The 27752-nt window shown below is 41.1% G+C and overlaps 1 protein-coding gene across 2 annotated transcripts in view; it reads left to right on the forward strand.

Annotated features, from left to right (window-relative positions):
* The window catches only part of LOC132822957 (tyrosine-protein kinase HCK-like), a 93405-nt gene that overhangs the window by 59866 nt on the left and 5787 nt on the right, over window positions 1-27752 (forward strand). For both annotated transcript variants that reach the window (XM_060836403.1, XM_060836401.1), the window contains exons 10-11: window positions 6423-6499; window positions 23001-23154. In XM_060836403.1, coding sequence (XP_060692386.1) covers window positions 6423-6499; window positions 23001-23154 — 231 coding nt within the window. The remainder of the gene's footprint in view (window positions 1-6422; window positions 6500-23000; window positions 23155-27752) is intronic.

Consider the following 27752-nt stretch of genomic DNA (forward strand, 5'->3'; position numbering starts at 1 on the left):
AAATGCTTACAGGTGGGACTAGATTAATGTAGAATATCTGTTTGGTGTGGATGAGTTGGACCAAAGCATTTGCTTATGTTTGTACATCTTTTTTACTCTATAATGGTGGGATCAGTGACCAGGGGCATAGATTTTAAGGTAAGGGACAGAAAGTAGAAAGGGGAAGTGAGGAGAAAAATCTTACCCAGAGGGTAATGGGAATTTGGAACTTGCTACCTGTAAGGGTGGTAGAGGCAGAAAACCTCATAACGTGTGTGAAGCATTTAGATGGGCCCTTGCAATGTCAAGACATTCAAGGCTATGGGCTAAGTGCTAGTTAGTGAGATTAGAATAGTTGGTGGTTGTTTTTGACCAGTACAGATGTGATGGGCAAATGCACCTTTTTCTGTGCTGTACATTTCTGATTCTGTGACTGAGTAGTGCCAAACTTAAAAAGGAAAAAAATCCTTACCCTGTATTTGGCTGTTTAGCTGGGGTCATATATATCTAAAGGCTGGTCCTGCTTGGCATCCATTTTATGCCTGAGAAGATTTCCGGAATGGAAAGGAGATTTAAATCATAATTGAAGGTAAGTAATTTTAAGTAGGAAAGAGTTAAAATTATCTTGTCTATTTTAGTCTACAGAGCAATATTATGTGAAAAGTTTCTGGTGGTCTTGTGCTTTACTGGGTATGAAAGCTGTTCAGTGGATGGATAAAATTGTATCCACCTGATGTTCTTCCAAATAGCTATGTAATAAAAGTGCTAGTGATTTTACTTAGTGGCTAGCTGAACCGTACGATGAGAGAAATTGACTTGGCTCTGTTTTCAATGGAGTAAAATGCCTTGTCTGGTTTCATTGTTCACAAACTATTATGAACAATGATCATTTTTGGTCATTTACTGCAGGGTAAAAGCTCCTATCGAGCTATCACAACTAAATCTTCAGAGTGGCAGAAAATGAGACAGAGATAAATCAGATTCCCAGCTGTGTTGGAAAGAATCTTCTAAATATTGAATATAGTAGTCATGGAGAATTCCATGAGAATCATTTCAAAATAACTTGGGAAATGGGCAAGTTTGGCCTGCAGTCCATTTTTAAGTCTGGCTCAATTTTACTGTCCCTAAATCCTCACTCTGTCTGACTATAATTATGACATTGTGATCTGCTTCAACCATCAAACTATTCAACTTGGGTACTTATGTCTGTTAAATTGGTAGGCATTTGTTTTTAAAACTGGGTTGAAATTTTTAATAATGAGAAGAAAATGATGCATTTGGTCTGAACCCTTCCATGCTTTAAATTCAAAAGATAAATCTACTGTACTGGGACATTCATTCCTGCCCCATCCCACCAAATAAAAGGTGTTCATTCCTTCAGTTACACATTGATTTGAATTATATTCTTTGTTGTATGTATTAGGATAACTATTGTAAATGAACAAGCACTTAACTATTTGCAACCTTGAAAAATGTGGAGGAAGATGCAAGTTCCTGTGGTCAGTCAAGAGCGTACATTTTGCGCTAGATTTCAGCTTCACTGTTTTCTGCAGTCAGTTTAAACCACAACAGCTGAAAGTGCAAGAGGAAATAAAGATTTTGTTTTAAATACATAGAAGTGTTTTCAAAAGAAATGTTTTTTCTATTTTATCATTGCTGCAAAAGAAAGTTTCATTGTTTATTCATTTGAGAATCAGTGTTCAATTTAAAGCATGAAATTGTTGATCATTTTAATGTTTTAAGATATGTTCAGGAGTATTGATTGACAAACGGGTGAGTGATTTTATTATTTTTGAAGGAAGTTTGAAACACTTCTGATAGTACAGTTAAATACATGAAGCATGTCTAAAAATTGTACTTCAATCTCCAACTGTCTAAATTGACCATTGATGATGCATAGTTTAGCTGGTTTGTAATCTAACCAATTAGATAAGATTGTTATGAATTTCCATTCATAAATTTAGCTTGTTGCAAATATTTAAGTAAACTACATTTAAAAGTTTCAAAATTAATGTTATTACTTATTTCATTCTGAATTAGCCAACAATTATTTATTTGTAATTAAGCATAAATTGTTACCAAGCTATAAAGTTATTGAGGGGGAAAAATATAGTTTAAGCAACTCTGGTTTAATTGGAGGTTTAAAGTTTGAAATTGCCTCCCGTTTGAGCTCATTTGTCCCATTTATCTTATTCAGAGCAATATAAGTCATTAATAGAAATTGTAATTAAATTGGACTGAAATGTTAGGGTAGAAATGTTTAACTAATTAAATTTAATTTGTTACCTATTTTAAAATAGGTTAGCATCTCCAATTAGAATAGTTAACAGAACATTTGCACACCATGAAGTATTTGTATTGTGAAAACCCATTTGTAACACTCTTAGAAAATTCTAAAGCAGTGTATTTAATATTGATCAGTAGTAAATTAGCAATTGCAACTTTTCATTTTTCCTTCCTTAACTTGCCTTCTACTTCTCAGAAGCTTCAAGTGCTCTTCACTAAATATCCGTGCTCACTGATTACAGATTAAACAATGCCAGTCAGGTGCCAATATCCTGTATCAAATCCTTCCCTCTACTCACTAAACCCTATCCCTGTAACCCTCCAATATCTGCTGCAATTTTGGTTTCTTTTGGAGTCAGTAATTTTATTAACCATTTCACCATTAATGACTACTCTTTCAATTACTGGCACCCTAACCTCTGGAATGCCCTTTCTAAATGTTACTGTTGAGCTCCCCCTCATTGGTGTTATGGTAGGGGATTTTAACTTTCCAAACATTGACTGGAATTGCCATAATGTTAAGGGTTTAGATGGAGAGGAATTTGAGTGTACAAGAAAATTTTCTGATTCAGTACGTGGATGTACCTACTAGAGAAGGTGCAAACGTTGACTTCCTCTTGGGAAAGAAGGCCGGTCAGGTGACTGAGGTGTCAGTGGGGGAGCACTTTGGGGCCAGCGACCATAATTCCATTGGATTTAAAATAGTGATGGAAAAGGATAGACCAGATCTAAAAGTTGAAGTACTAAATTAGAAAAAGGCCAATTTTGATGGTATTCAGCAAGAACTTTCAAAACCTGATTGGGGGCAGATGTTTGCAGGTAAAGGTACGGGTAGAAAATGGGAAGCCTTCAGAAATGAGATAATGAGAATCCAGAGAAAGTATATTCCTGTTCGGGTGAAAGGAAAGGCTGGTTGGTGTAGGGAGTGATGGATGACTAAAGAAATTGAGGATTGGTTAAGAAAAGGAAGGAAGCATATGTAAGGATATAGACAGGATAGATCAAGTGAATCCTTAGAGTATAAAGGCAGTAGGAGTATACTTAAGAAAGAAATCAGGAGGGCAAAAAGGGGACATGAGATAGCTTTGGCAAGTAGAATTAAGGAGAATCCAAAGGGGTTTTACAAATACATTTAAGGACAAAAGGGTAACTAGGGAGAGAATAGGGCTCCTCAAAGGTCAGGAAGACAGCTTTTGTGTGGAACCGCAGAAAATGGGGGAGATACTAAACGAGCATTTCGTATCAGTATTTACTGTTGGAAAGGATATGGAAGATATAGACTATAGGGAAATAGATGGGTACATCTTGCGAAATGTCCATATTAGAGGAAGTGCTGGATGTCTTGAAATGCATAAACGTGGATAAGTCCCTAGGACCTGATCAAGTGTACCCTGGAACTCTGTGGGAAGCTAGCGAAGTGATTGCTGGGCCCCTTGCTGAGATATTTATATCATCGATAATCACAGGTGAGGTGCTGGAAGACTGGAAGTGGACTAATGTGGTGCCACTGTTTAAGAAGAGTGGTAAGGACATGCCAGGGAGCTATAGACCAGTGAGCCTGACGTCAGTGGTGGGCAAGTTGTTGGAGGGAATCCTGAGGGACAGGATGTACATTTATTTGGAAAGGCAAGGACTGATTAGGGACAGTCAACATGGCTTTGTGTGTGGGGAAATCATGTCTCTCAAACTTGATTGAATTTTTTGAAGTAGTAACAAAGAGGATTGATGAGGGCAGAGTGGTAGATGTGATCTATATGGACTTCAATAAGGCATTCGACAAAGTTCCCCATGGGAGACTGGTTAGCAAGGTTATATCTCAGAGTACAGGAAGAACTAGCCATTTGGATACAGAACTGACTCAAAGGTAGAAGACCATCCTCTGGTGGTGCAGGGTTGTTTTTCAGACTAGAGGCCTGTGACCAGTGGAGTGCCATAAGGATCGGTGCTGGGTACTCTACTTTTTGTCATTTACGTAAATGATTTGGATGTGAGTATGAGAGGTATAGTTAGTAAGTTTGCAGATGACACCAAAATTGGAGGAGTGGTGGACAGCAAAGACGGTTACCTCCGATTGCAACAGGATCTTGATGAGATGGGTCAATGGGCTGAGAAGTGATAGATGGAGTTTAATTCAGATAAATGCGAGGTGCTGCATTTGGGAAGCAAATTTTAGCAGGACTTATATGCTTAATGGCAAGATCCTAGGTTGTGTTGCTGAACAAAGAGACCTTGGAATGCAAGTTCATAGCTCCTTGAAAGTGGAGTCGCAGGTAGATAGGATAGTGAAGAAGGTGTTTTGTATGCTTTCATTTATTGGTCGGAGTATTGAGTACAAGAATTGGGAGGTCATGTTGTAGTTGTATAGGTCATTGGTTAGGCCACTGTTGGAATATTGCATGCAATTTTGTCTCCTTCCCATCGGAAGGATATTGTGAAACTTGTAAGGGTTCAGAAAAGATTTACAAGGATGTTGCCAGGGTTGGAGGATCAGAGTTATAAGAAGAGGCTGAATAGGCTGGGGCTGTTTTCCCTGGAGCATCCGAGGCTGAGGGGTGACCTTATAGAGGTTTACAAAATTGAGGAGCAAGGATAGGATAAATAGACAGTCTTTTCCCTGGGGTGGGGGAGTCCAGAACGAGAGGGCATAGGTTTAGAGTGAGAGGGGAAAGATATAAAAGGGATCTAAGGGGCAACTCTTTCATAGAGGGTAGTAAGTATATGGAATGAGCTGCCAGAGGAAGTGGTTGAAGCTTGTACAATTGCAACATTTTAAAGGTATTTAGATGGGTATATGAATAGGAAGGGTTTGGAGGGATATGGGCTGGGTGCTGCTGGCAGGTGGGTCTAGATTGGGTTAGGATTCTGATCTGCATGGACAGGTTCGACCGAAGGGTCTGTTTCCATGCTGTACCTCTGACTCCATGAGTCTATATTGCTTTCGACATTCCTCTGCTTTTAAGCCATTTTGTCCCAATATGTACAGCGAGGCTTGGTGTTGACTTTGATTATGATCTTGTAAAATGATTTTGCATTTTATTATGAAGGTGCTGCATTTGTTTTTCTTTGTAGAGACTCCCCTTTATTTCCTATTCAGAGTTAAGATTAGAGTGGTACTGGAAAAGCACAGCAGGTCAGGCAGCATCCGAGGAGCCGGAAAATTGATGTTTCGGGCAAAAGTCCTTCATCAAGAATGAAGACTTTTGCCCAAAACACCAACTTTCCTGATCTTCGGATACTGGATGCTGCCTGACTTGCTGTGCTTTTCCGGTACCACTCTAATCTTGAATCTGACCTCCAGCATCTGCAGCCCTCACATTTGCCTTTGTTTCCACTTCACCCAAGGGTAGGAAAGTGTTACACTTCCATGTGTCAGAGCCTCCCCCATACTTTTCCATCCTGAATTTTTTACTGTATGTTAATAAGAATTTACTTTGACAGATACTTAACATGAATGAAATTATAATAGCTGTACTTGCTTGAATGTTAGATTCTGAGGGGGTCTGTCTCCTCCATTTCCCCAACACTCAATTATACATTTTTTTTTCTTCTCTCTGGTACTTGGGGGAAGCCTTGAATTAAAACCTGAACACTGACCTTACTCAAGTGCTTTAAGAGAACTTTTTTAAAATTATTGACAGCTGAAAGATTTTTTAAATCTGAAAGTATATCCGTTACCTCTTCCTCCTCTTCTAGTTGGCCCTGTCCTGAGTTCCTTGCAGAGGCCAAGGGCTCATTAATGGTAACCAACGAGAAAACTAAGATCATTACAATTACAAAAGGATTTCTCTCTATTACCTTGCATTAAAACAAAGTCCATGTTCAAGGTTAAACCAAATATTCCCCTGGCAGGAAAATCTTGCTTAGTAATTGATCTGATCCTTCACTATAGTAAAGCATTTCACTTGGGAGGTAAGGTGAAGAGTAATGTAGGTATTGGTTTTTTTTTTCCTCTGGTTGTCAGTGATTAAAGTTATTTAGAAGTTAACATCATAGCCTATTCCATAACTTCAATCTAAAGTTAATAGAGAATCATTTTGATAACCCTTGTGTAAATGGAAAACAACAGAATAGTTTTGTCCACTTCTTGTTTGTATTGTGTCAGTCTTTTAAAACTGGCAGTGGTGCTTGGTCATTATATCTATCTTTGTCTCTTACAGGGAGTTTATTAGATTTCTTGAAGAGTGATGAAGGGAACAGATTGCAGTTGCCCAAGCTGATTGATTTTTCAGCACAAGTAAGTTATCGTAATTACTTTCTCGATCTGTGCAGAAGAAATATCAGGTGGAACGTGATTAAAACATTTTGAAATGATAGTGTTTTTAAATGAGTAAGTTACAAATATCCTATAGTGCTATGGGATATTTGAAAAGTTGGAAAATGCAATAAATATCTCTGGTAGTTCAGTAGCAAGCTATATTTGTGTGCTTGCTCTTGGGTCCTTTTTGATGTCAGAGATGTATAGCGTGGAAACAAACCCTTCAGTCCAACCTGTCCATGCCGACCAGATATCCCAACCCAATCTAGTCCCACTTGCCAGCACCCGGCCCATATCCCTCCATACCCTTCCTATTCATATACTCATCCAAATGCCTCTTTAAATGTTGCAATTGTTCCAGCCTCCACCACTTCCTCTGGTAGCTCATTCCATATACTTACCACCGTCTTGTGTGAAAAAGTTGCTCCTTAGGTCTCTTTTTATATGCCGTCTAGTTCTGGACTGCTTGACCGCAGGGAAAAGGCTTTGTCTATTTATCCTATCCATGCCCGTCATGATGTTTTAAACCTTATAAGGTCACCCCCTCAACCTCCGACTCCCTCTTGCTGAGATATTTGTATCATTGATAGTCACAGGTGAGGTACCGGAAGACTGGAGGTTGGCAAACGTTGTGCCACTGTTTAAGAAGGGTGGTAAGGACAAGCCAGGGAACTATAGACCAGTGAGCCTGACGTCGGTGGTGGGCAAGTTGTTGGAGGGAATCCTGAGGGACAGGATGTAAACGTGTTTGGAAAGGCAAGGACTGATTAGGGATAGTCAACATGGCTTTGTCTGTGGGAAGTCATGCCTCACAAATTTGTTTGAATTTTTTGAAGTAACAAAGGATTGATGAGGGCAGAGCAGTAGATGTGATCTGTATGGACTCCAGTAAGACGTTCAACAAGGTTCCCCATGGGAGACTGGTTAGCAAGGTTTGATCTCGCTGAATAAAGGGAGAACTAGGCATTTGGATATAAAACTCGCTCAAAGATTGAAGACAAAGGGTGGTGGTACAGGGCTGTTTTTCAGACTGGAGGCCAGTGGAGTGCCAGAAGGATCGGTGCTGGGTCCTCTACTTTTTTGTCATTTACGTAAATGACTTGGATGTGAGCATCAGAGGTATGGTTAGTAAGTTTGAAGATGACACCAAAATTGGAGGTGTAATGGACAGCGAAGAAGGTTACCTCCGATTACAACAGGATCTTGAGGAGATGGGCCAATGGGCTGAGAAGTGGCAGATGGAGTTCATTTCAGGTAAATGTGAGGTGCTGCATTTTTGGAAAGCAAATCTTAGCAGGACTTATATACTTAATGGTAAGGTCCTAGGGAGTGGTGTTGAACAAAGAGACCTTTGAGTGCAGGTTCATAACTCCTTGATAGCAGAGTCACAGTCAGACAGTATAGTGAAGAAGGCATTTGGTATGCTTTCCTTTATTGGTCAAAGTATTGAGTACAGGAGTTGGGAGGTCATGTTGTGGCTGTACAGGACATTGGTTAGGCCCCTGTTGGAATATTATGTGCAATTCTGGTCTCCTCCTTAATATTCATTTAAAACATCTTAAAGTATTGTTTGAACTGAGACTTGATAACTGATGGCAGTCCTTCAACAACTAGCTCTGTCGCCCCACACACTCCAGTCTAGAGTTAGTCAACACATTTCAAAATAAATGATCTCCTATTTAAGTCTGAGATAAAGTTAAGTTTTTGTTTTTCACGGGGTCTTGCATCTTTGCAGTTCTCTTAAAGTTTTAGTGTAGGCTGGGCCATTGAATATGTTGAAGGCTAGGTTTGACTTTTGATCCACAAAGTTTGAGGCAGGAAAAAACCCAGTGGGTGAATGATCAACTGCTGTTCGTATTCCTTTTAAAATCTAATCACTGGAGGATCAATAGCAACTGGGAAATTTCATGGGGCTTGAGCCAATACTAATTACATGCTAAGTCCAAATGTTGTAGGTGTTCTTAGTCCTTCACACTCCTGCTGATTTGGTTGTTGCTCTGTTAGGTTCTTGGAAGTATTTTGTGTTCCTATTTATGATAGGTGCCAAGGGTTGTATAATGTGGGAAAGAAAGGTAGTCTCTGGTGATGGTGGAGTTATCATTGATCATTGCAAAAACTCATCTGGTTCACTTATGTCCTTTTTAGGAAGGATATCTGCCATCTCACCTGGTCTAGATATGACACAGAGCCACAGCAGTGAGGTAACTCTTAACTGCCCTTTCAAATGGTCAAGTGAACTATTCGTTTGTCATAACTAAGGGCAGTTAGATATGGAAATATTACCAATCCAATGGTGAAACAAAGACTGTGGAAATGGCCATGCCCCTTTTCCCAATATTCAACAATAAAAACTTAACAACATATCCTTTTTTTCAGCACTGCATCCTAATTATACAGGCAATACCCTTATAGATTTCCTTAAAACCTGACTTGTGGATGCCTTCCTCTTTGCAATTCTCCTACAGCTGGAGCATGGTTACTAGAAAATAGCTGATTTTCCCTGACGAAGATGCAGTTGGCTTTGATTTATTGTAGCCTGAATAGCAGCAGTCCGATCTGGCTGGCAGAAACAATAGCAAGGCCACTGGAGGAATGGCATTGGTGGGAACACACATGTTGGTTGCAGTGGCAGCATCTGTGGTAACTAGCAGATAAGTTGTCTGTTGCTTAGTTTACTGGTGCTGTCATGGAGTTGCTGTCACCACATTTACAATGAAGGAGTTGGGCACCAAGATCTGCATAATGACGTCTGCAAGTTTGTCCAGGTTCCTAGACAGGGACAAGAGATCATCTGGCAAGCTGCCATTGTCCCGACCACGTGTTTGTCAGTTTATCAGCATTCTCCTACATGTCATCCAATTCAAGGTTTCACCTAAGTGATCCAAAATGGAACCTGTCCTCCAGTTCACCCTCTGGAGAGTTAACGCACAAATGGCCCTTTCCCTTAGAGTGACTGTAGTCAACATTTGCATGGTCACAATGTGCTATTCCTGCTTCGGGACACACTCTTGTATGTTTGGGGTGATTTCTTTCTCTTTAACTGGATGTGGGCATCAGTGGCTAGACTAGCATTTATTTCCTTCACTAACTGAACAAGAGTAGGCAGTGATGAGCTGCTATCTTGGATCACAAAAGACTCTTATTTTAATGCATCCACAGTGCTGAAAGGGAATTGGAGTTCTGACCCCATGAAAAGGAGAGATTATTAAAGTTCCAAGTCAGGATGGTGTGTAACTTGGAGGGAAATTTACAGCTACTGAAATTTCCTTGGATCTGCTGCTTGTGTCCTTGGACGTAGTTGTAGCTGCGGTTCTGTCAAAGGAGGCCTGATGAGTTACTGGCACTGTACCTTGTGGATATTACTCACCTGCTGCCAACATGTGTCAGTAGTGGAGGGAGTGACTGACACCAGAGAAGTGATTGCTTTGTCCAGGATGGGGTCAAGCTGCTTAAGAGTTAATGCAGTGTGACTCATGCAGACAGGCAGATTCTTCCAGCACACTCCTGGCTTTTGCATCGTTGCTTGGGAACGGGCTTTGGGGAGTCGAGAGATGAGCCACTCACTCTGTGGAATTTCCAGTCTCTGACCTGCTCTTGTAGCAATAGTATTTACCTGTTTGGTTAGTGTTTGGTCTATAGTAATTACTAAGATGTGACCTTTGACATTCAAGGATTGTAATGCCAAGAGGTGTTGGTTAGCTGGTCTCTTGTTGAAGATGGTCATTGACTGGCACTTTTTAAGAAGTGAATGGTACTTATCATGTATCAGCTCAAGTACATGATGTCCAGGTTTTGCTACAAATGGGTTTAGGTTGCTTCAATGGTGTAGACTAGTGCTGAAAATGATGAAATGATCAGCAAACACTCTTTTTTTTGCCCTTATGAAGGGAATGTCATTCACAAAGCAGCTGGAAATCTTGTCCTCTGACACTACTCTGAGGAACTCCTGCACAGATGTCCTGGGATTGAAAGGATTGACCTCCAACACAACATCTTTGTACTAGATATGACACCAATCAAAAGAATTTTCCCCCGATTCCCATTGACTTCAGTTTTACTGGGGCTTTTTGCTGTCACATTGTCAAATTCTGCTTCAACGTCAAGGGCAGTCACTCTACTAGTGTCTGAGTTGGTGGTTAGGATTCGAAGATCAAGTGTTGGTTTAAGCATATGAGAGCGTTTCACCATGTATCAGTATTTGTTGGGGAAGTTGATAAAACTGACCTCTGAAGGTGTGGGGGGGAAATTGTGCAAATAAGTTTATTTGCAGAAAAACATTGTGTGAATCATTGGCATCTGAGGTTCTAAAGTTCTGTCTTCTGTGCTCAATTTCATCAATGTCTCTCTTTGCACAAGGCTAAGATGTGTCAAGTACTTAAAACTTGTTAAACAGTCTTTGGACACTCAGGAATGGAGGTCTTTTTAAACAAATTCATATTCTTAGCATTTTCATGTATCACTGTTATTATAGGGTTAATTGGTTCTGTACATACAGTATACTGGATTCATGGGCATTGCAGGACCATGAGTGGACGTGAAGGGTATGTGGTACCATTGGTCAGGCATTGAATTGTCATGACGGTGGTCAGAGGGCATGTTAGCATGGCAGGGGATGGACAAAAGCTTTTGAATATGCTGGGAAGGTTTTAAATGGGGTATAGAGTAGTTCCAACTCTGAAAATCTGGCCCTATATCTGTTCCCAGCTAATTACACTACAGCTGAATAACTGGGTGAGCTAACAGCACAGACATCTGATATGTTTGAAAGAATCTGAAAGTGCAAGGTCACTTTTTAAATATTAAATGCAGTCAAATGTAGTAGCCTCTTGGAGCCCTGGGCCTTCATAAGGAGAAGGGAGTTTGTCTGATAGCACTTTAATAAAACAGTCCAGAAATAGCTATTTAGCTTGCTGGAGGATGTGACAACTAATAGGGTTTTTTTTTCCCCAACAGAATTTGCTGTATTCTTGTATGAAATGGTTAAATTAGAGGCAACCAAAGCAGTCATCTCATCCCATAGACAAAATTAGAAGAGAAAATTTGCTTTTGGTTTTGTTCTCCCCTGCGGTTTCCTGATGAAAGTTAAACATTTTTCAAGTTTCTTGGTCCAAACCAATTCAGTACTGTACTGCTTAGTCCTGTGTCAGTACTGCGACTGCATCACTCAGATAACGTCAGTTCTGTATATCATTTTGCTGCCATTCATTGCTTTTGCATGTTAAGCTTGCTCAGGTTGCTTGTGACAAGGCTAGCATATTTGCACCAGCCAGGTCATATCTGTTTCAGATGAGTGATTTGGTAGTGTACACAACACGGTGAATATCTTGGCAATGTCTTGCAAGTTAAAACTCACAACAGTTATCACTCATGTGGACTCCTGGCCAGCAGGACCATCCTCCCAGCATTTATCCTGTCTTGTCCTAGTTAAAAATTTTTGTTGGTTTCTGAGATCATTCCTCCTTGACTCTGTTGTCATCCCAGGATTCAATCTACCAAATGTTTGTGACACTCCCTCCGTAACTAAAACATCCTTCCTCCAAATGAGATCAAAACTGCATACAAGAAAGTATGGTCTCACCAAAGCCCTGTACGATTGCAGCAAATATCCCTGCTCCTGTACTCTAATCATCTTACAATTAAAGCCAACATATCAATTGCCGCTGTCGCCATCTTCTGCACCTGCATGCTTACTTTCAGTGACTAGTGTCAGACACCCAGGTCTCCTTTTCCAATCGTATGTTTGCATTGAATCATTCCAGAAATAATCTAATATATCACAGATGTATAATTATGCCTCCCAGTGACTTTCTAGGTCAGCCAGATAATAGCAAATTTTATTTATTTTTTAATAGATTTTCTGCACTGTTACAATAGTGAAGAGGGTGAATCCAATTCCCCTTTTTCTAACTTGCTTGTTTGGTGCAATAAATGTCTAAAATTGTTTTCTCGCACATTGTTGCATTTGTGTCTCAAAAAAGAAATTATCCAATTTTACTGTCAGGGAGTCAATCACAAGGTTTTTTGAGAGAAAGAGCAATTTTATCTGCAATCCTAAAGGAAAATAACCTAGTGAAAAAAGGCTGAAATGAACATCAGATTTAAAACTCAAGGTCGTTTTGAAATCAAAATTGCATAATTGATGTCTTGTAACCTCAGCAGTAGCAAATATTTCCGTTTCTTTCCAGTTCTCAATCAATTATATTGACGGGTGCTTTTCCTCCTTGGGAAGGCTCTCTTCAGTTCTGCATTTGCAGTCATCTTTTGCCTTCGCTGCTCCCTGAAATCTTATTAATGTATGTCCATGTCTGAGCTTCATCACTAATGAGGTTTTTCATCATCCTATTTAAAACTTTTTATTTTACAAGTATAATCAAAATAAGAAAAGTGGATGGAATAGTTTAAATTTTGGCTAAATGTGTTTTAGTTTAGTTCACATTGACTTCATGAAGCTTGGTTTAAGTGATGTGGCCATTCAGGTCAATATTTTTTCCTTTTTTTTTGTTAATCTATTCTGGTCCATGAGAAATCCGAGGGGCTAACATCAAACGATGGAATTTGAAAATCAGTAGTCCATGTTTTATTAATATCGCGACGATATTTAAATATCCTGGAGGTGCCAGCATTAGATTGTAATAGCTGCTGTTCTTTTCACTGTTATCAGCTGAGTAAAAATGCAAGTAAGTTACAGTAGCATTTAGCTTCAGTCAACAGAATCATTTTCTATAGTTATTTTTATAGATGAGCTATTTTTAAAAAGAACTGTCTAAAAGGGAAGTACAGATATGCTTAGCTATATCTGTGGGAGGATGTTGAATTGCAAAAAGACAAATTTGAGGGCAGTGTAAACATTGTAATTTTTTAACAGAAACATTAAGAATTTTTTTGCTCCAGTGTGTGGTTACCATTTTGGTCTGAAGTAGCTTTTGAACAGCAATATGAATCTCCGCTTTGGAGGTGGTGTTAAGCTCAATGGTAATGAATTGCAGGAATTATTGATGCATCTTAATTTTCCTTTATTGCGCTTCATAGCATTGGAGTGCAGTATTGAAGCTTGGCTTTAATTTTCATCAGTTTGTTTTTAAGAAAACAAAATGTATGTATAAAAACAGACTTGGGTCTCCCAAACTACTTCTGTGCTGAGTTGGTTGCTCTCAATAGAATAAATTTAATCCCTAGAGAAAGGAGTGTGGGGAAATCGGCCAGAGCCTTCTACTGCTGATCACTCTTCACAGATCCCTGGTAGAACTTGCACATGAATAGATCTAGGGAGAGATTAAAGTTAGGCTTGGCTATAAATAACCTTCCTCTGAAGATGGTTAGACCTAGGACATCACTGCAGGAGTTCCTCGGGGTAATGTCCTTCAACTGAGATTATTTCACCTCCAACACCCACAAATTCCTTTTGTGTTTGGTATGTTTCTAATCAATGGACAATGTGTTTAATCTTTTTTAGTTCCCATTAATTCCAGTTTTGCAAGGCCTTCTTGATGTCATCTGTCAATTGCTCATCTGTGAATTGCCCCTGTAAAAGGTTGTCACTCTCTCCTCATCTCTGGAATTGAGGTCTTTTGTCCATTTTGGAACCAGGCTGTATTGAAATCAGCAACCCTGCTGCAAACAGAATGTCAGTGGGAAGATTATTCCTTTGCACATGTTACTTCATAGCACTGTTGACTATGTCTTCCATCAGTTTTCACAGATATTTGAATAATTGAATTAGTCCTGCTTTTTGTTGGCCGGGTATACGGAGGCCATTTTTCCATACTGTTGGTTGATGCTGTTGTGTTCATCTACTTGGAAAAACTGGGCTTAGAACACAGCTTGTTCTGGAGAACAGGTGTTCAGAACTATTGGAACACTCTGACTACAGGTGTTGTCAGAGCCCATAATCTTTGCAATGTTCAGTGCTTTCAACTGTTTTTTCATATCACATGGAATGAATCAAATTGACTGGAGACCTTTGCCCCACTGAGAACCTCTGGACAAGACCATGATGATCTTCCATTCAGCACTTGTGGATGAAGATGGGTGTGAATGCTTTAGCAAAGTAATTTGAACTGATATGCTGCATATGTTTCATTTTGAGGAAGGAGTGTTGGCAGAACTGTTGCCTTCTGTTAGTAGTTTAATTGTCCACCACCATTCATGATTGAATGTGGCAGGGCTACAGAGCTTAGACCTGCAGGATTTGTTTAGCCTGACCTATTGCATGCTCTTTTTGGCATGCATATGTTGTAGTTCAGATTCAGAGAGATGTACAGCGTGGAAACAGACCCTTCGGTCCAACCTGTCCATGCCGACCAGATATCCCAACCCAATCTAGTCCCACCTGCCAGTACCTGACCCATACACTTCCAAATCCTTCCTATTTATATACCCATCCAAATACCTCTTAAATGTTGCAATTGTACCAGCCTCCACCACTTCCTCTGGTAGCTCATTCCATGCATGTACAACCCTCTGTGTGGAAAAAGTTGCCCCTCTGGTCTCTTTTATATCTTTCCCCTCTTACCCTAAACCTATGCCCTCTAGTTCTGGACTCCCCGGCACCAGGGAAAAGACTTTTTCTATTTGCCCTATCCATGCCCTTCATAATTTTGTAAACCTCTACAAGGTCACCCCTCAGCCTCCGACACTCCAGGAAAAACAGCCTCAGCCTCCCACATTGCTCTAATCCTCCAACCCTGGCAAGATCCTTGTAAATCTTTTCTGAACCCTTTCAAGTTTCACAACATCTTTCCAATAGGAAGGAGACCAGAATTGCATGCAATAGTCTAACAGTGGCCTAACCAATGTCCAGTACAGTTGCAACATGACCTCCCAACTCCTGTACTCAATACTCTGACCAATAAACAAAAGCATACCAAATGCTGCCTTCACTATCCTATGAACCTGCACTCCAAGGTCTCTTTGTTCAGCAACACTCCCTAGGACCTTACCATTAAGTGTATACATCCTGCTAAGATTTGTTTTCCCAAAATGCAGCACCTCTCATTTATCTGAATTAAATTCCATCTGCCACTTCTCTGCCCATTGTCCCATCTGGTCCAGATCCTGTTGTAATGAGGTAACCTTCTTCACTGTCCACTACACCTTCAATTTTGGTATCATCTGCAAACTTACTAACTTTACTACTTATGCTTCAAATCACTTATGTAAACAACAAAAAGTGGAGGACCCAGCACCGATCCTTGTGGCACTCCACTGGTCACAGGCCTCCAGTATGAAAAACAACCCTCCACCACCACCACCACCACCCTCTGTCTTCTAAATTTGAGCTAATTCTGTATCCAAATGGCTAGTTCTCCCTGTATTCTGAGAGATCTAACCTTGCTAACCAGTGCCCATGGGGAACCTTGTCGAACGTCTTACTGAAATCCATATAGATCACATCTACTGCTCTGCCCTCATCAATCCTCTTTGTTACTACTTCAAAAAATTCAATCAAGTTTATGAGACATGATTTCTCCCACATGCAGCCATGTTGACTATCCCTAATCCATCCTTGCCTTTCCAAATAAATGTACATCCTGTCCCTCAGGATTCCCTCCGACAACTTGCCCACCACCGACATCAGGCTCACTGGTCTATAGTTCCCTGGCTTGTCCTTACCACCATTCTTAAACAGCGGCACCACATTAGCCAACCTCCAGTCTTCCGGCACCTCACTTGTGCCGATCGATGATACAAATCTCTCAACATGAGACCCAGCAATCACTTCTCTAACTTCCCACAAAGTTCTCGGGTACACCTGATCAGGTCCTGGTGATTTATCCACCTTTACCCATTTCAAGACATCCAGCACTTCCTCCTCTGTAATCTGGACATTTGCAAGCTGTCGCCATCTATTTCCCTACAGTCTATATCTTCCATATCCTTTTCCACAGTAAATACTCATGCGAAATATTTATTTAGTATCTCCCCCATTTTCTGTGGCTCCACACAAAGGCCGCCTTGCTGATCTTTTGAGGGGCCCTATTTTTCTCCCTAGTTACCCTTTTGTTCTTAATGTATTTGTAAAAAGCCTTTGGATTCTCCTTCACTCTATTTACCAAAGCTATCTCATGTCCCCGTTTTGCCCTCCTGATTTCCCTCTTAAGTATACTCCTACTTTCTTTATACTCTTAGGATTCACTCGATCTCTCCTGTCTATACCTTTACATATGCTTCCTTCCTTTTCTTAACCAAACCTTCAATTTCTTTAGTCATCCAGCATTCCCTATACCTACCAGCCTTTCCTTTCACCCTGACAGGGATATACTTTCTCTGGATTCTCGTTATCTCATTTCTGAAAGCTTCCCATTTTCCAGCCATATCTTTTACCTGCGAACATCTGCCCCCAATCGGCTTTTGAAAGTTCTTGCCTAATACCATCAAAATTTCTCCAATTTAGAAATTCAACTTTTAGATCTAGTCTATTCTTTTCCATCACTATTTTAATTGTAATAGAATTATGGTCGCTGGCCCCAAAGTGCTCTCCCACTGACACCTCAGTTACCTGCCCTGCCTTATTTCCCAAGAGTAGGTCAAGTTTTGCACCTTCTCTAGTAGGTACATCCACATACTGAATCAGAAAATTTTGTTGTGCACACTTAACAAATTCCTCTCCATCTAACCCCTTAGCACTATGGTAGTTCCAGTCTGTTTGGAAAGTTAAAATCTCCTACTATAACTACCCTATTATTCTTACAGATAGCTGAGATCTCCTTACAAATTTCTTTCTCAATTTCCCTCTGACTATTAGGAGATCTATAATACAATTCCAATAAGGTGATCATCCCTTTCTTATTTGTCAGTTCCACCCAAATAACTTCCCTGGATGTGTTTTCAGGAATATCCCCTCTCAGCACAGCTGTAATGTTATCCCTTATCAAAAGTGCCACTCCCCCCTCCTTTCTTGCCTCCCTTTCTATCCTTCCTGGAACATTAGTTTCCTGGAACATTAAGCTGCCAGTCCTGCCCATCCTTGAGCCATGTTTCTGTAATCGCTATGATATCCCAGTCCCATGTTGCTAACCATGCCCTGAGTTCATCTGCCTTCCCTGTTAATCCCCTTGCATTGAAATAAATGCAGTTTAATTTATTAGTCCTACCTTGTCCCTGTCTGTCCTGACTGTTTAACTCGATTCTGTTCTCAACTGTATTGGTCTCAGATTGACCTCTTTCCTCACTATCGCCCTGGGTCCCTCCCACCCCCCTTACTAACTTAAATCCTCCTTGCCAGTATATTAGTCCCCTTCAAATTTAAGTGCAATCCATCCTTCTTTACAGGTCACTTCTACCCTAAAAGCAATTCCAAAAATGTGAATCCTTCCATACACCACCACCACCTCAGCCAAGCATTCATCTGCTGTATCCTCCTATTCCTGCCCTCACTAGCTCATAGCATCGGGAGAAATCCAGATATTACTACCCTTGAGGACCTCCTTTTTAAATTCCTGCCTAACTCTGTAACGTTCCTTCAGAATCCCAACCTTTTCCCTTCCTATGTCATTGGTTCCAATGTGGACAAAGACCTCTTGCTGGCCCCTCTCCCCCGTGAGAACATTCTGCACCCTCTGAGACATCCTTGATCCTGGTACTAGGGAAGCAACACACCATTCTGATTTTTCGCTGCTGGCCATAGAAATGCCTGTCTATACCTTGGACTAGAGAATCCCCTAACACAGTTGATCTCTTGGAACCCAACATACCCCTCATTGCACTAGGGCCAGTCTCAATACCAGAAACTTGGCTGTTGTGCTATGTTCCTCTGAGAATCAATTCCCCCCCACCCCCACTACATTTCCAAAACAGCATTCTTGTTTGAAATAGGTATAGCCACAAAAGACTCCTGCACTAGTTGCCTACCTGTCTTACCTTTCCTGGAGTTGACCCAACTGACTGTATCTGAGATGTTCCCTCTTCCTATAACTGCCATCCATCACATACTGTTGTTGCAAATTCCTCATTGCTTCTAACTGTCTCTCCAGCCGATCCATTCAATCTTATAAGATTTGCAGCCAACAGCATTTATGGCAGATATAATCTGCTGTAATCCTTAATCTCTCTTTAAACTCACATCTGACAAGAAGCACATTTCACTCTACTACTAGAGGCCATTTTTGCTGCTTCGCAATCTACAGACCCAGAAAATAACTGTCTCATTCCTCTACAAACACTGCCCCAGGTTAAATTAATAGTTATGGCTTATATTTTAAGTTTAATCGAGACATATCTCCAAAAACACATAATCGAGAAAGAACTCACAACTACAAACTACACACTTAAAGCAGCAATACAGTTATCTACTTCTGTGCTGTGAACTTCACCCAACAGTTCCTCCAAGATCTGTTGTGAATATCACTTAATTTCCCCAGATGCATTCCGATGTCCAGTGATCCATGAATTCAAACAGCAAAGGCAGTGTAAGCTGCTTTCTTTCTCTCTCCCCTGCACTGACCTCACCATGTGCTTCCTTTGTCAGTACTTCTCCCTTTTAAAACTGCTGTTGTTTTGACTTTTTTTTCCCAAAGTTCCAAAACTATGCAACAGCATATAAAACAGCAAATGCTGCTCCTGGAAATCCCCTCTAGCACCTAAAATACCTCCACAAAGGAGCAGCTGTTACAGCCAGAATTTTTTTTGGTAATCAAGAGACTACTTTGCCCCATGTTTGACCTGACATCATGGAGTCTAGCTCCCAGTGACATCCCTCCAAACTAGGCGGCATGCTACTAACATGTCTCGTGGGTTTGTTCTGCCAGAGGGGCAGGACGTATCCCAGAATGGTGGTGATGCTGTCTAGGCCATTTGCCTGCTTTTTCATTTATGTACTCCTGTTGAGTTTTTACTGGAGTTAGACTGGCGGCCATTTGCTGTGGCTATCAGTGGGAACATGCGTTAAAAGAGGAACATGTACAAAAATATTGTGCTAGTGATAACTCTTTGTCACACAACCACATCTCTGACTTTTTTAAAAAATATTTAAAAATATCTCAATGAATATTTCATGAGTTATTTTAGTGTTCTGAACATGAAAAGCTTTAAATTTTAGTGCCTTGTAGAACAAGTAAATTCCTGGTAGCCTGTTTCAAATAGAATGTGAATAAGGTACAGGCAAATAGAGGTTCATTTTTGGATTTGTTGACTGTTTGTCAGTGGTTAACATTGCTGCCTCACAGCACCAGGGACCTGGGTTTGATTCCACCCTCTGGTGACTATATGAAGTTTGTGCGTTCTTCTCTGCATCTGTGTGGATTTGCTCTGGTTCCCTCCCACAGTCCAAAGATGCACCAGTTAGGTGGATTGCATGTGCTAAATTGCCCAAAGGGTCCATGGATGTGTAGGCTAAGTGGATTAGCCATGAGAAATGCAAGGTTACAGGGATAAATAGGAGGGTGGGTCTGAGTGGGATGCTCTTTGGAGGGCTGGTGTTTAGCTCGATAAGCAAATGGCCTGTTTTCACATTGTATAGATTCAATGATTGTAAGGTTATATGCAGAAGTTTGAAATGTGTAACATGTATTGCTAAAACAAAGTGAGATAGAGTGGAGCTCCACCAACTGGACATATATTGAATAGACATTTGTGACCACCAAATCCCTTGTATCATGCACTGAGATGACCATCTGGACTGTTTGCAAGGTACTGCTAGTTCATGAAATCACTTTGGGGAATACTAGGTGGACTTTAGAAATGTTCTTCCTTAGTATGAGGCCTCCTGCACTGGGAGCACATGTTGGCAATCTCTGAGAAGGATTCAGTGCACCAGCAGAGTTTTTTCCGACTGGGAGAGAATCAGCAACAAACACCAGCAGAGAGACGCTGTCAACCAGTTAGTTAATGTCAAACCAGGCCTGCAACATTCTTTCAGCTTTTGGTTTTAGTGGTTCCTGGTCATGTGATATAACTTGCATTGTCACTGTAACTCCACTTTAAGTAATATTGATCAAAGAAAATAATGAAATTCTTTATTTAAAAGTGAAATATTGGTAAGGATTCCTTTAGTTTAAATGAAAACTTTGTACATTTTAGGGACCCTAAGCCATTGGGGCTTTCCTAATTTGAGAGGATGAAAGGGAATCTAAGATTTCTTGCGAGATCAAGCAGAACAAAGTGCATGATGAGCAAATGGTAGTGGTTTGTGAAATGCTGTTTAATTGCTTTTATTATAAGCAAAGTGCATCCAAAACTGGGACTGTGCTTCATTACAACATGTCTCATTAACCTTTGTGGTAACTGTGACTTATATGTTAATGTATGCCACTGCATAAAGGAGATGAGATATTTTCAGACTCTGAGAGGAGGAGAAGCAGAGGCACAGTGAAGGAAAGAGGAGGCATAAAGCAAAGACCATGGAAGGAAGCACAGGAAACTGAAAAGATGGAAAACAACATTTGACATAAGAACAGTAGTAGGCCATTCAGCCCCTAGAGTCATGGCTTACCTATGGCCTAACTTCATATATCTTTGTCCCTTATCCCTTAATTGCTTTGCTTAACAAAAATTACCTATCTCCAATTTAAAATTAGCGACTGATCCAGCATCCACTGCCATTTTATGAAAGGGAGTTCCAAACATCTACCACTCTTTGTTTAGATGTACTACTTAGCATCACTCCCGAATGGTCTGGCTCCCTTGTCTAGAATCCTCAACCAGCGAAAAATAGTTGTCTTTATCTCCCCTGTCTGTTCCTGTTAATATGTTGAATACTTAAATCAGAAAAACCCATAACACTCCATGCTAAAGAGACCTCATGTGTATAAGTTCTCCTATCCATAAATAGCAATAGAGAGAAGGAAAATGAGATCTATGTAAGGCTAGAAAGGAGAGAAAGAAATGAATTTGGGTATAAGGAGAAAATTGATGAAGAGGAAAAGTGGCAAAACAACCTGTGTTTGTTTGTCCTTTTTATACAATAAAACATCAAAAGATTTTGTGGTGAACCACCTGAGGTGACTAAATGTCTGGTCCGAATAGACAGACATTTTTCTGTATTTTAAATACAGACGTACCAAGGCAGAGGGGTCTCTGGAGATAATTCCAGAGCTTGAGCAAGCATGAGTGATGCATGAATGGTGCAACAAGAGGGTTTGAGGTCAAATTTCCATGGATGCAAAACAAGAGGCTGATGGGAGAGCATTGGAACAGTCAGGACTGGAGGTAACAAAAGTGTAGACTTAAATGATACATAGAAATCTCAAGGAATATAAAACCGAGCTAAGCTAAGCTTAGCATAAACATGACTTGAAAGATCAGTACAGACATGCTGAGGGAAAACGTAAGGAATCTGTGTGGCTGGCAAAGGCTTGTGCCAGGGAAATCGAAAGGTTTTATATGCGGCCAGCTCCTTTTGTTGAGGTGAAGGTAGCTATAGATTGGCTGCTCACTGAACAGAAGCAGGCAGGCTCTAAGTAAAGACCAACTAAGGGCAATTTTTCTGGGCCACTAACATTTTGCCAGCAGCATAACCCTCTCCAACAAATGGAGGGCATCAACATCTTGCAGGTAGCCTCCCTGTGGTAGTCTGGTAGATGAGGAGCAGGGTCCGTGGGAATTGAAGGTAGAGAAGGCAGACTGGTTGTACAGCGGGGTCCTTCTGCTTAGTTTTTGAAATTTTAATTTAAAACTAGGCAGTAAAGTTGTAGGCTGCCTCAGCAGCACCTATAACCCTCACTCGCATTGGACAAATGGCCAACTGAGAGGTTACCTCTGAGCAAGGAGCTCAGGTGATCTCGATGCCAGCAGCTGCAAGCTCAAGACCACATGTTACCAAAACCTTGGTGTTCAGAAGCATGTTGGGTCGACTAGAGATGTCCAGGTGGATGATGAATGCAGTCATACGTTCTGTATCTGTATTGTTGGGAATGGCCTTCCTTAATATAAGGAGGTGGTCATACCCAAAAAAAGACTTAATCAGCATTATTTAAGTTGTCACAGCATTACTAGTTGTGCTCATTCATGGGATTAGAAGAACTTTGCTCCTCACTCACTTGAAGGGAGCCCAGTAATAGTCACTTACCGTTACGCTTAAATCTCTCAGTACCAACTTTGAAGTAAACACACAAACCTTTGATCAGCTAAGATATGCATACAATGTAAATTTGTTGAGATGTTTGCTTTTATTTGTAATGATGGGAGTGTTCTATCAGTGGAAAAATGGAACCAAAAATAAAGGCTTGAAGTATACTTTTGAAACCAGCTACATGAGTTAAGGGCAAAGATTTTGTTTTTACTGGTAGCAAATAATGAATGGTCTCTCTCTGCCTCTTCTGCCCAGCAAGATGTCAAAGCTAACCATGTATTGGTGGTGTTGAAAACTTTGTATCATTTTACTTCCCTATCTTTTAAATAGTGAACTTTTGAACGTTTTGAGCATTTTCTACAAATCTAGCAATGCACTCTAGTCTGTAATTTAAATTTTTATTCTTAAAAATAAGTGTCTACTCAGATTGTGAAATTGCATCATATATGATCTCGCACTTTGTATGATTTTAAGATTGCAGAAGGAATGGCTTACATTGAATCCAAGAACTACATACACAGAGATTTGAGGGCTGCTAACATCTTGGTGTCTCATGCATTGGTTTGCAAGATAGCTGACTTTGGCCTAGCCAGGATAATTGAAGATAACGAATATACAGCCAGAGAAGGTATGTTAAAATATTTAAAATATGAAATAATTTGTCCTCCTGCTGGCAACTACAACAAGATCCCAGAGGAACTGGGAAGCTATTAATTCTGGTCACGCTGGGCATGTTGTAATGTGAACGTGTATTTGAAATTCCACATTTCTATTTATTGATACAGTAAATCCTCTATCGGCAAAATCATAAATTCACCTATCCTTGCCAAAACAATACGTAACAACAAGATTAAACAACCATGGGCAACACTCGTGTCTGCAATTTGTAACCTATTTTTGACCACCTTTTAAATGAGCAATGCACTTGCAGATTTCATCGTTCGCAGGGGTTCTCAGGAACAGAACCGTCACAGATACAGAGAAAGGTCTACTGTAATGCATTTTGTTTTGCTTATTTTGACTAAGCATGTTCTAATATGGAGTAGCAAGGGTTCTCCATTTGTACAGCTGACGTTATTCCCTTAAGTTGGGAGTCCCTGTCAGTACAGTTTCTGGGGGAGTGCTTGATGGGAGGTGGGTTTCTTTTTGAGAGTTGGTGGGTTTGTAGCGGATATTGATGGACGGCCTAGTCCAAGAAACTGAAACCGCAGAGTCCAGAAAGGGAAGAGTCAGGGATGGACAGTTACCTCAACTATATTTTTTCACACTCTGCTTCTTACAAGGACTATTCCATTGTTCCAATTTCTCTGATTCAGTCACATTGTCCCAAGGATTCTACCTTGCACAAAGGGGACTTTGGCATGTTGTACTTTTACCTTGAACTGAGGACCCCCTGCCGCCCCATGCGGAAAGTGTAACACTCACCTTCCTTCCTCACTGTTCAAGATCCCAGATGCAGTTTCCAGGGGAAGCAACATTTTATTTGTACTACTTCCGATATCATCTACTGTGTTCACTGTTCAGTGTTGTCTCCTTCATATTGACAAGACCAAATGCAGCTTTGGTGACTAATTGCAGATCACCACTGCTCTATCTGTAACAATGACTCCAACTTTCCAATTGCTTGCCATTTCAAGAAAGTCTTTTTTCCGATAGTAATACTTCTGTCCTGAGCCTGCTGCAGTGTTCCACAAAGCTCAACAGACACTGGCGGAAAAACCCTTCATTTTCTACCTAGAAAATCTACAGTCCCACCCTCCACCTGCTCACCCCTGATAGCTGGATATCCCTGTATCCCATGTCTCCTTATTTTCTGAATGAGCCTATCATGGGGAATCTTATCAAACACCTTGCTAAAATCAAGTACACCATATCCGCTGCTCTACCTTCAATGTGTTTTAAAACATCCTCAAAGAATTCAATAAGATTTGTGAGATATGACACGCCCCTCACAAAACCATGCTGTGACTATCCCTTTCTTGAACAAGGGAATAACATTTTCCACCCTCCAATCATCTGACACTACTCCAGTGGACAGTGAGGACGCAAAGATTATCGCCAAAGGCGCAGCAATCTCAGGAACCCTTGCTTCCTGTAGTAACTTTGAGTATATCCTGTCTGGCCCAGGGGATCTCCCAATCTTTTGATTTTTCAAAATTTTCAGCACATTTTCCTTCTTAACATCAACCTGTTCTAGCATATCAGTCTGTTTCATGCTATCCTCAGAAACATCAAGCTCCCTCTCAGTGAATACTGAAACAAAGTATTCATTAAGGACCTCCCCTACCACCTCCAGACTCCAGCCTCCAGTTCCCTCCACTATCCTGATCAGCCCTACCCTCAGACTGACCATCCTCTTGTTCCTCGCAAGTGTAAAATGCTTTAGGGTTTTCCTTTAATCTTACCCACAAAAGCTTTTCATGTCTCCTCCTAGTTCTCCTAAGTCCATTCTTAAGTTCGTTCCGAGCTACCTTGTAACCCTCTAGAACCCTGTCTGATCCTTGCTGCCTCAACCTAAAGAAGCTTCCTTCTTCTTGAACGAGATGTTACACATCTAGTTGTCACCCAAGCTTGCTTCACCCTACCATCCCTTCCTTGCCTAAATGGCACTAACCTGTCCAGTACCATCAGCAAGTGCTCCCTAAACAACCTCCACATTTCTTTGCATTTCCCCGAGAACATCCTGTTCCCAATTATAGGTGTCCTGTTCCTCCATATTTTCCCCCTCTTCTATTCTCTCTCTTTCTCTCCCCCACCCACCCCCCAAAATTTAAATACATTCCCATACTGTTCACTCCTATCCCTCTCCATGAGCATAGTATGGTCAAGGAGTTATGATAACTATCACCGAAATGCTCTCCCACTGAGATCTGACACCTGGCATTGTTTGTTGCCAAGCACCCAATCCAATCTAGGCCACCAGGGGAGAGCCAATCTATACTGCATCAGGAACCCTTCCTTCCTGGACACACCTGACAAAAACCACTCCATCCAAACTATTTGAACTAAGGAAGTTCCAATCGATATTAAGGAAGTTGAAGTCAACCATGACAACAACCCTGTTACTTCTCCACCTTTCCAACATCTGCCTCCAAATCTGCTCCTCTGTGTCTCTGTTGCTATTGGGGAGTCTATAGAAAACTCCCAATAAAGTGACTGCTCCTTTCCTGTTTCTGACTTTGCCCCATATTATTGACTCTGTAGACAAACCCTCCTTGATGATCTCCCTTTCTGCAGTTGTTATACTCTTCCCTAATTAGCACTGCCACTCCTCTTCCCCACCACCACCACCCCCCCCCGCCCCCAAACCATCTCTTTTACCTACCACCCTCCTCCCATTCCTTTTGAAACATCGAAACCCTGGAACATCCCGACTCAGGTGACTGACTGTGTGGAGTTTGCACGTTCTCCCCGTGTCTGCGTGGGTTTCCTCCGGGTGCTCCGGTTTCCTCCCACAGTCCAAAGATGTGCGGGTCAGGTGAATTGGCCATGCTAAATTGCCCGTAGTGTTAGGTTAGGGGTAAATGTATGGGTGGGTTGCGCTTCGGCGGGTCGGTGTGGACTTGTTGGGTCGAAGGGCCTGTTTCCACACTGAATCTAATCTTATTCCTGATACTACTTGCATTATAATAGACACTTCAATCCATCACACTAATTGCACCTTTGGCCTATCAAGTGCCTATCCCTCCTCACTCTCTGCTCACTGTATTTGGCTGTTCACCACCTACTCTATCATTTGATCTATGTTTGTAATTCCCACACCCCCTGCCAATCTAGTTTAAATCCTCCTGAAGAGCTCTAGCAAACCTGCTGCCAGTTCAGGTACAACCTGTCCTTCTCAGACAGGTCCCACCTTCCCCAGAAGGTATCCCAAAGATCCACATATCTGAACCCCTCTCTCCTACACCGTCCCTGCAGCCACATATTCCTCTACACCCGCTCTCTATTCCTAGCCTCACTACTACTTAGCACTGGTAGCAATCCCACAATTACTACTCTGCTTGTTCTATCTTCTAGCTTCAACTTAACTCTCTATTCTCTTCAGGTCCTCATCCTTTTCCGACCTGTGTCATTGGTACTGATTTGTACCACAACCTTTGATTGCTGTCTCTCCCCAGTAAGAATCCTATAGACCCGATCCAAGACATTCCTGACCCTGGCACCTGGGAGGCAACATACCATCTGGGAATCTCATTGGTGATCACAGAATCACCTGTCGGTTCCTCTCATGACTGAATCTCTTATCATTATTGCTGTCGTATTTTCTCTCTCCAGCTCCCTAATGTGGTTTGTGAGGAGCTGATGTTGGGTGCACGTCTTGCAGGTGAAGTCTGCAGGACACCTGTGATGACCCTTACCCCTCACATCCTGCAAGAGGAGCATGCAACTGCTCTAGCCTCCATCCCCTCTGCTCGAAATTGCTAAGAGAGATTGAATAAATGAAAAGAAAAACCTTACTTACCTATCCTCCATGCACAATCTTTTTGTTTTGATTAGAGGATTACTGGGAGACACTACACAGTAGTCTTTTGGGTTTAGCCACAACCTGAATATAGGAGTTCACATGCAGCAATCCCCATGTCTATGTCCACTCATGTTGACCTTTTGCTCCGCCTGTTCATGAGGTAAGTCTTTAAGAGGGATACTTTCCTCCCCAGCTGCCCCGGACCATACTCTCACCACTCCCACTGATGCCAATACAGTTGGCTGTATTCTTTTTACATGATCCCAATATTTGTTGTTTTATATCCTTTCCCACAGTTTGGGTAAACACAGTACTATTAGTAAGGGACTTCCAGGATTTTGACCCAGTGGCCATAATAATGATGAAATATTCCCAAATCAGGAAGATGTCTGGCTTGGTGGGGAACTTGCTGATGCTGATGTAACTATGCATCTGTGGCATCACTCTTCTAAGTAGTAGAGTTTGTGTTTGGAAGGTGTTGAAGTTTATATACGCAATATATTTATAAATCTTTTTACTGTTAGCTTTATATTAACTTGAATTGTTTTTCTATATTTTTTGCATTGCTTGTTACGTTCTTTGCATCTCTTTGGTTATTTTTGCTGTCTTAGCCTACTGAATTTCCATTTTTCTTTGCATGTGTATAAGAACTTTTGTTTTAGCATGTCCCTTACCTCTCATGTACCACACGATCTCACAAGTGGAGCTGTTTGGCCATTTCAGGTTGCATTGCAACTTAATGATTGTTAGCATACTGTCAG

This window comes from Hemiscyllium ocellatum, chromosome 15 (genome assembly GCF_020745735.1).
Source record: "Hemiscyllium ocellatum isolate sHemOce1 chromosome 15, sHemOce1.pat.X.cur, whole genome shotgun sequence".
Taxonomy (NCBI): Eukaryota; Metazoa; Chordata; class Chondrichthyes; order Orectolobiformes; family Hemiscylliidae; genus Hemiscyllium; species Hemiscyllium ocellatum.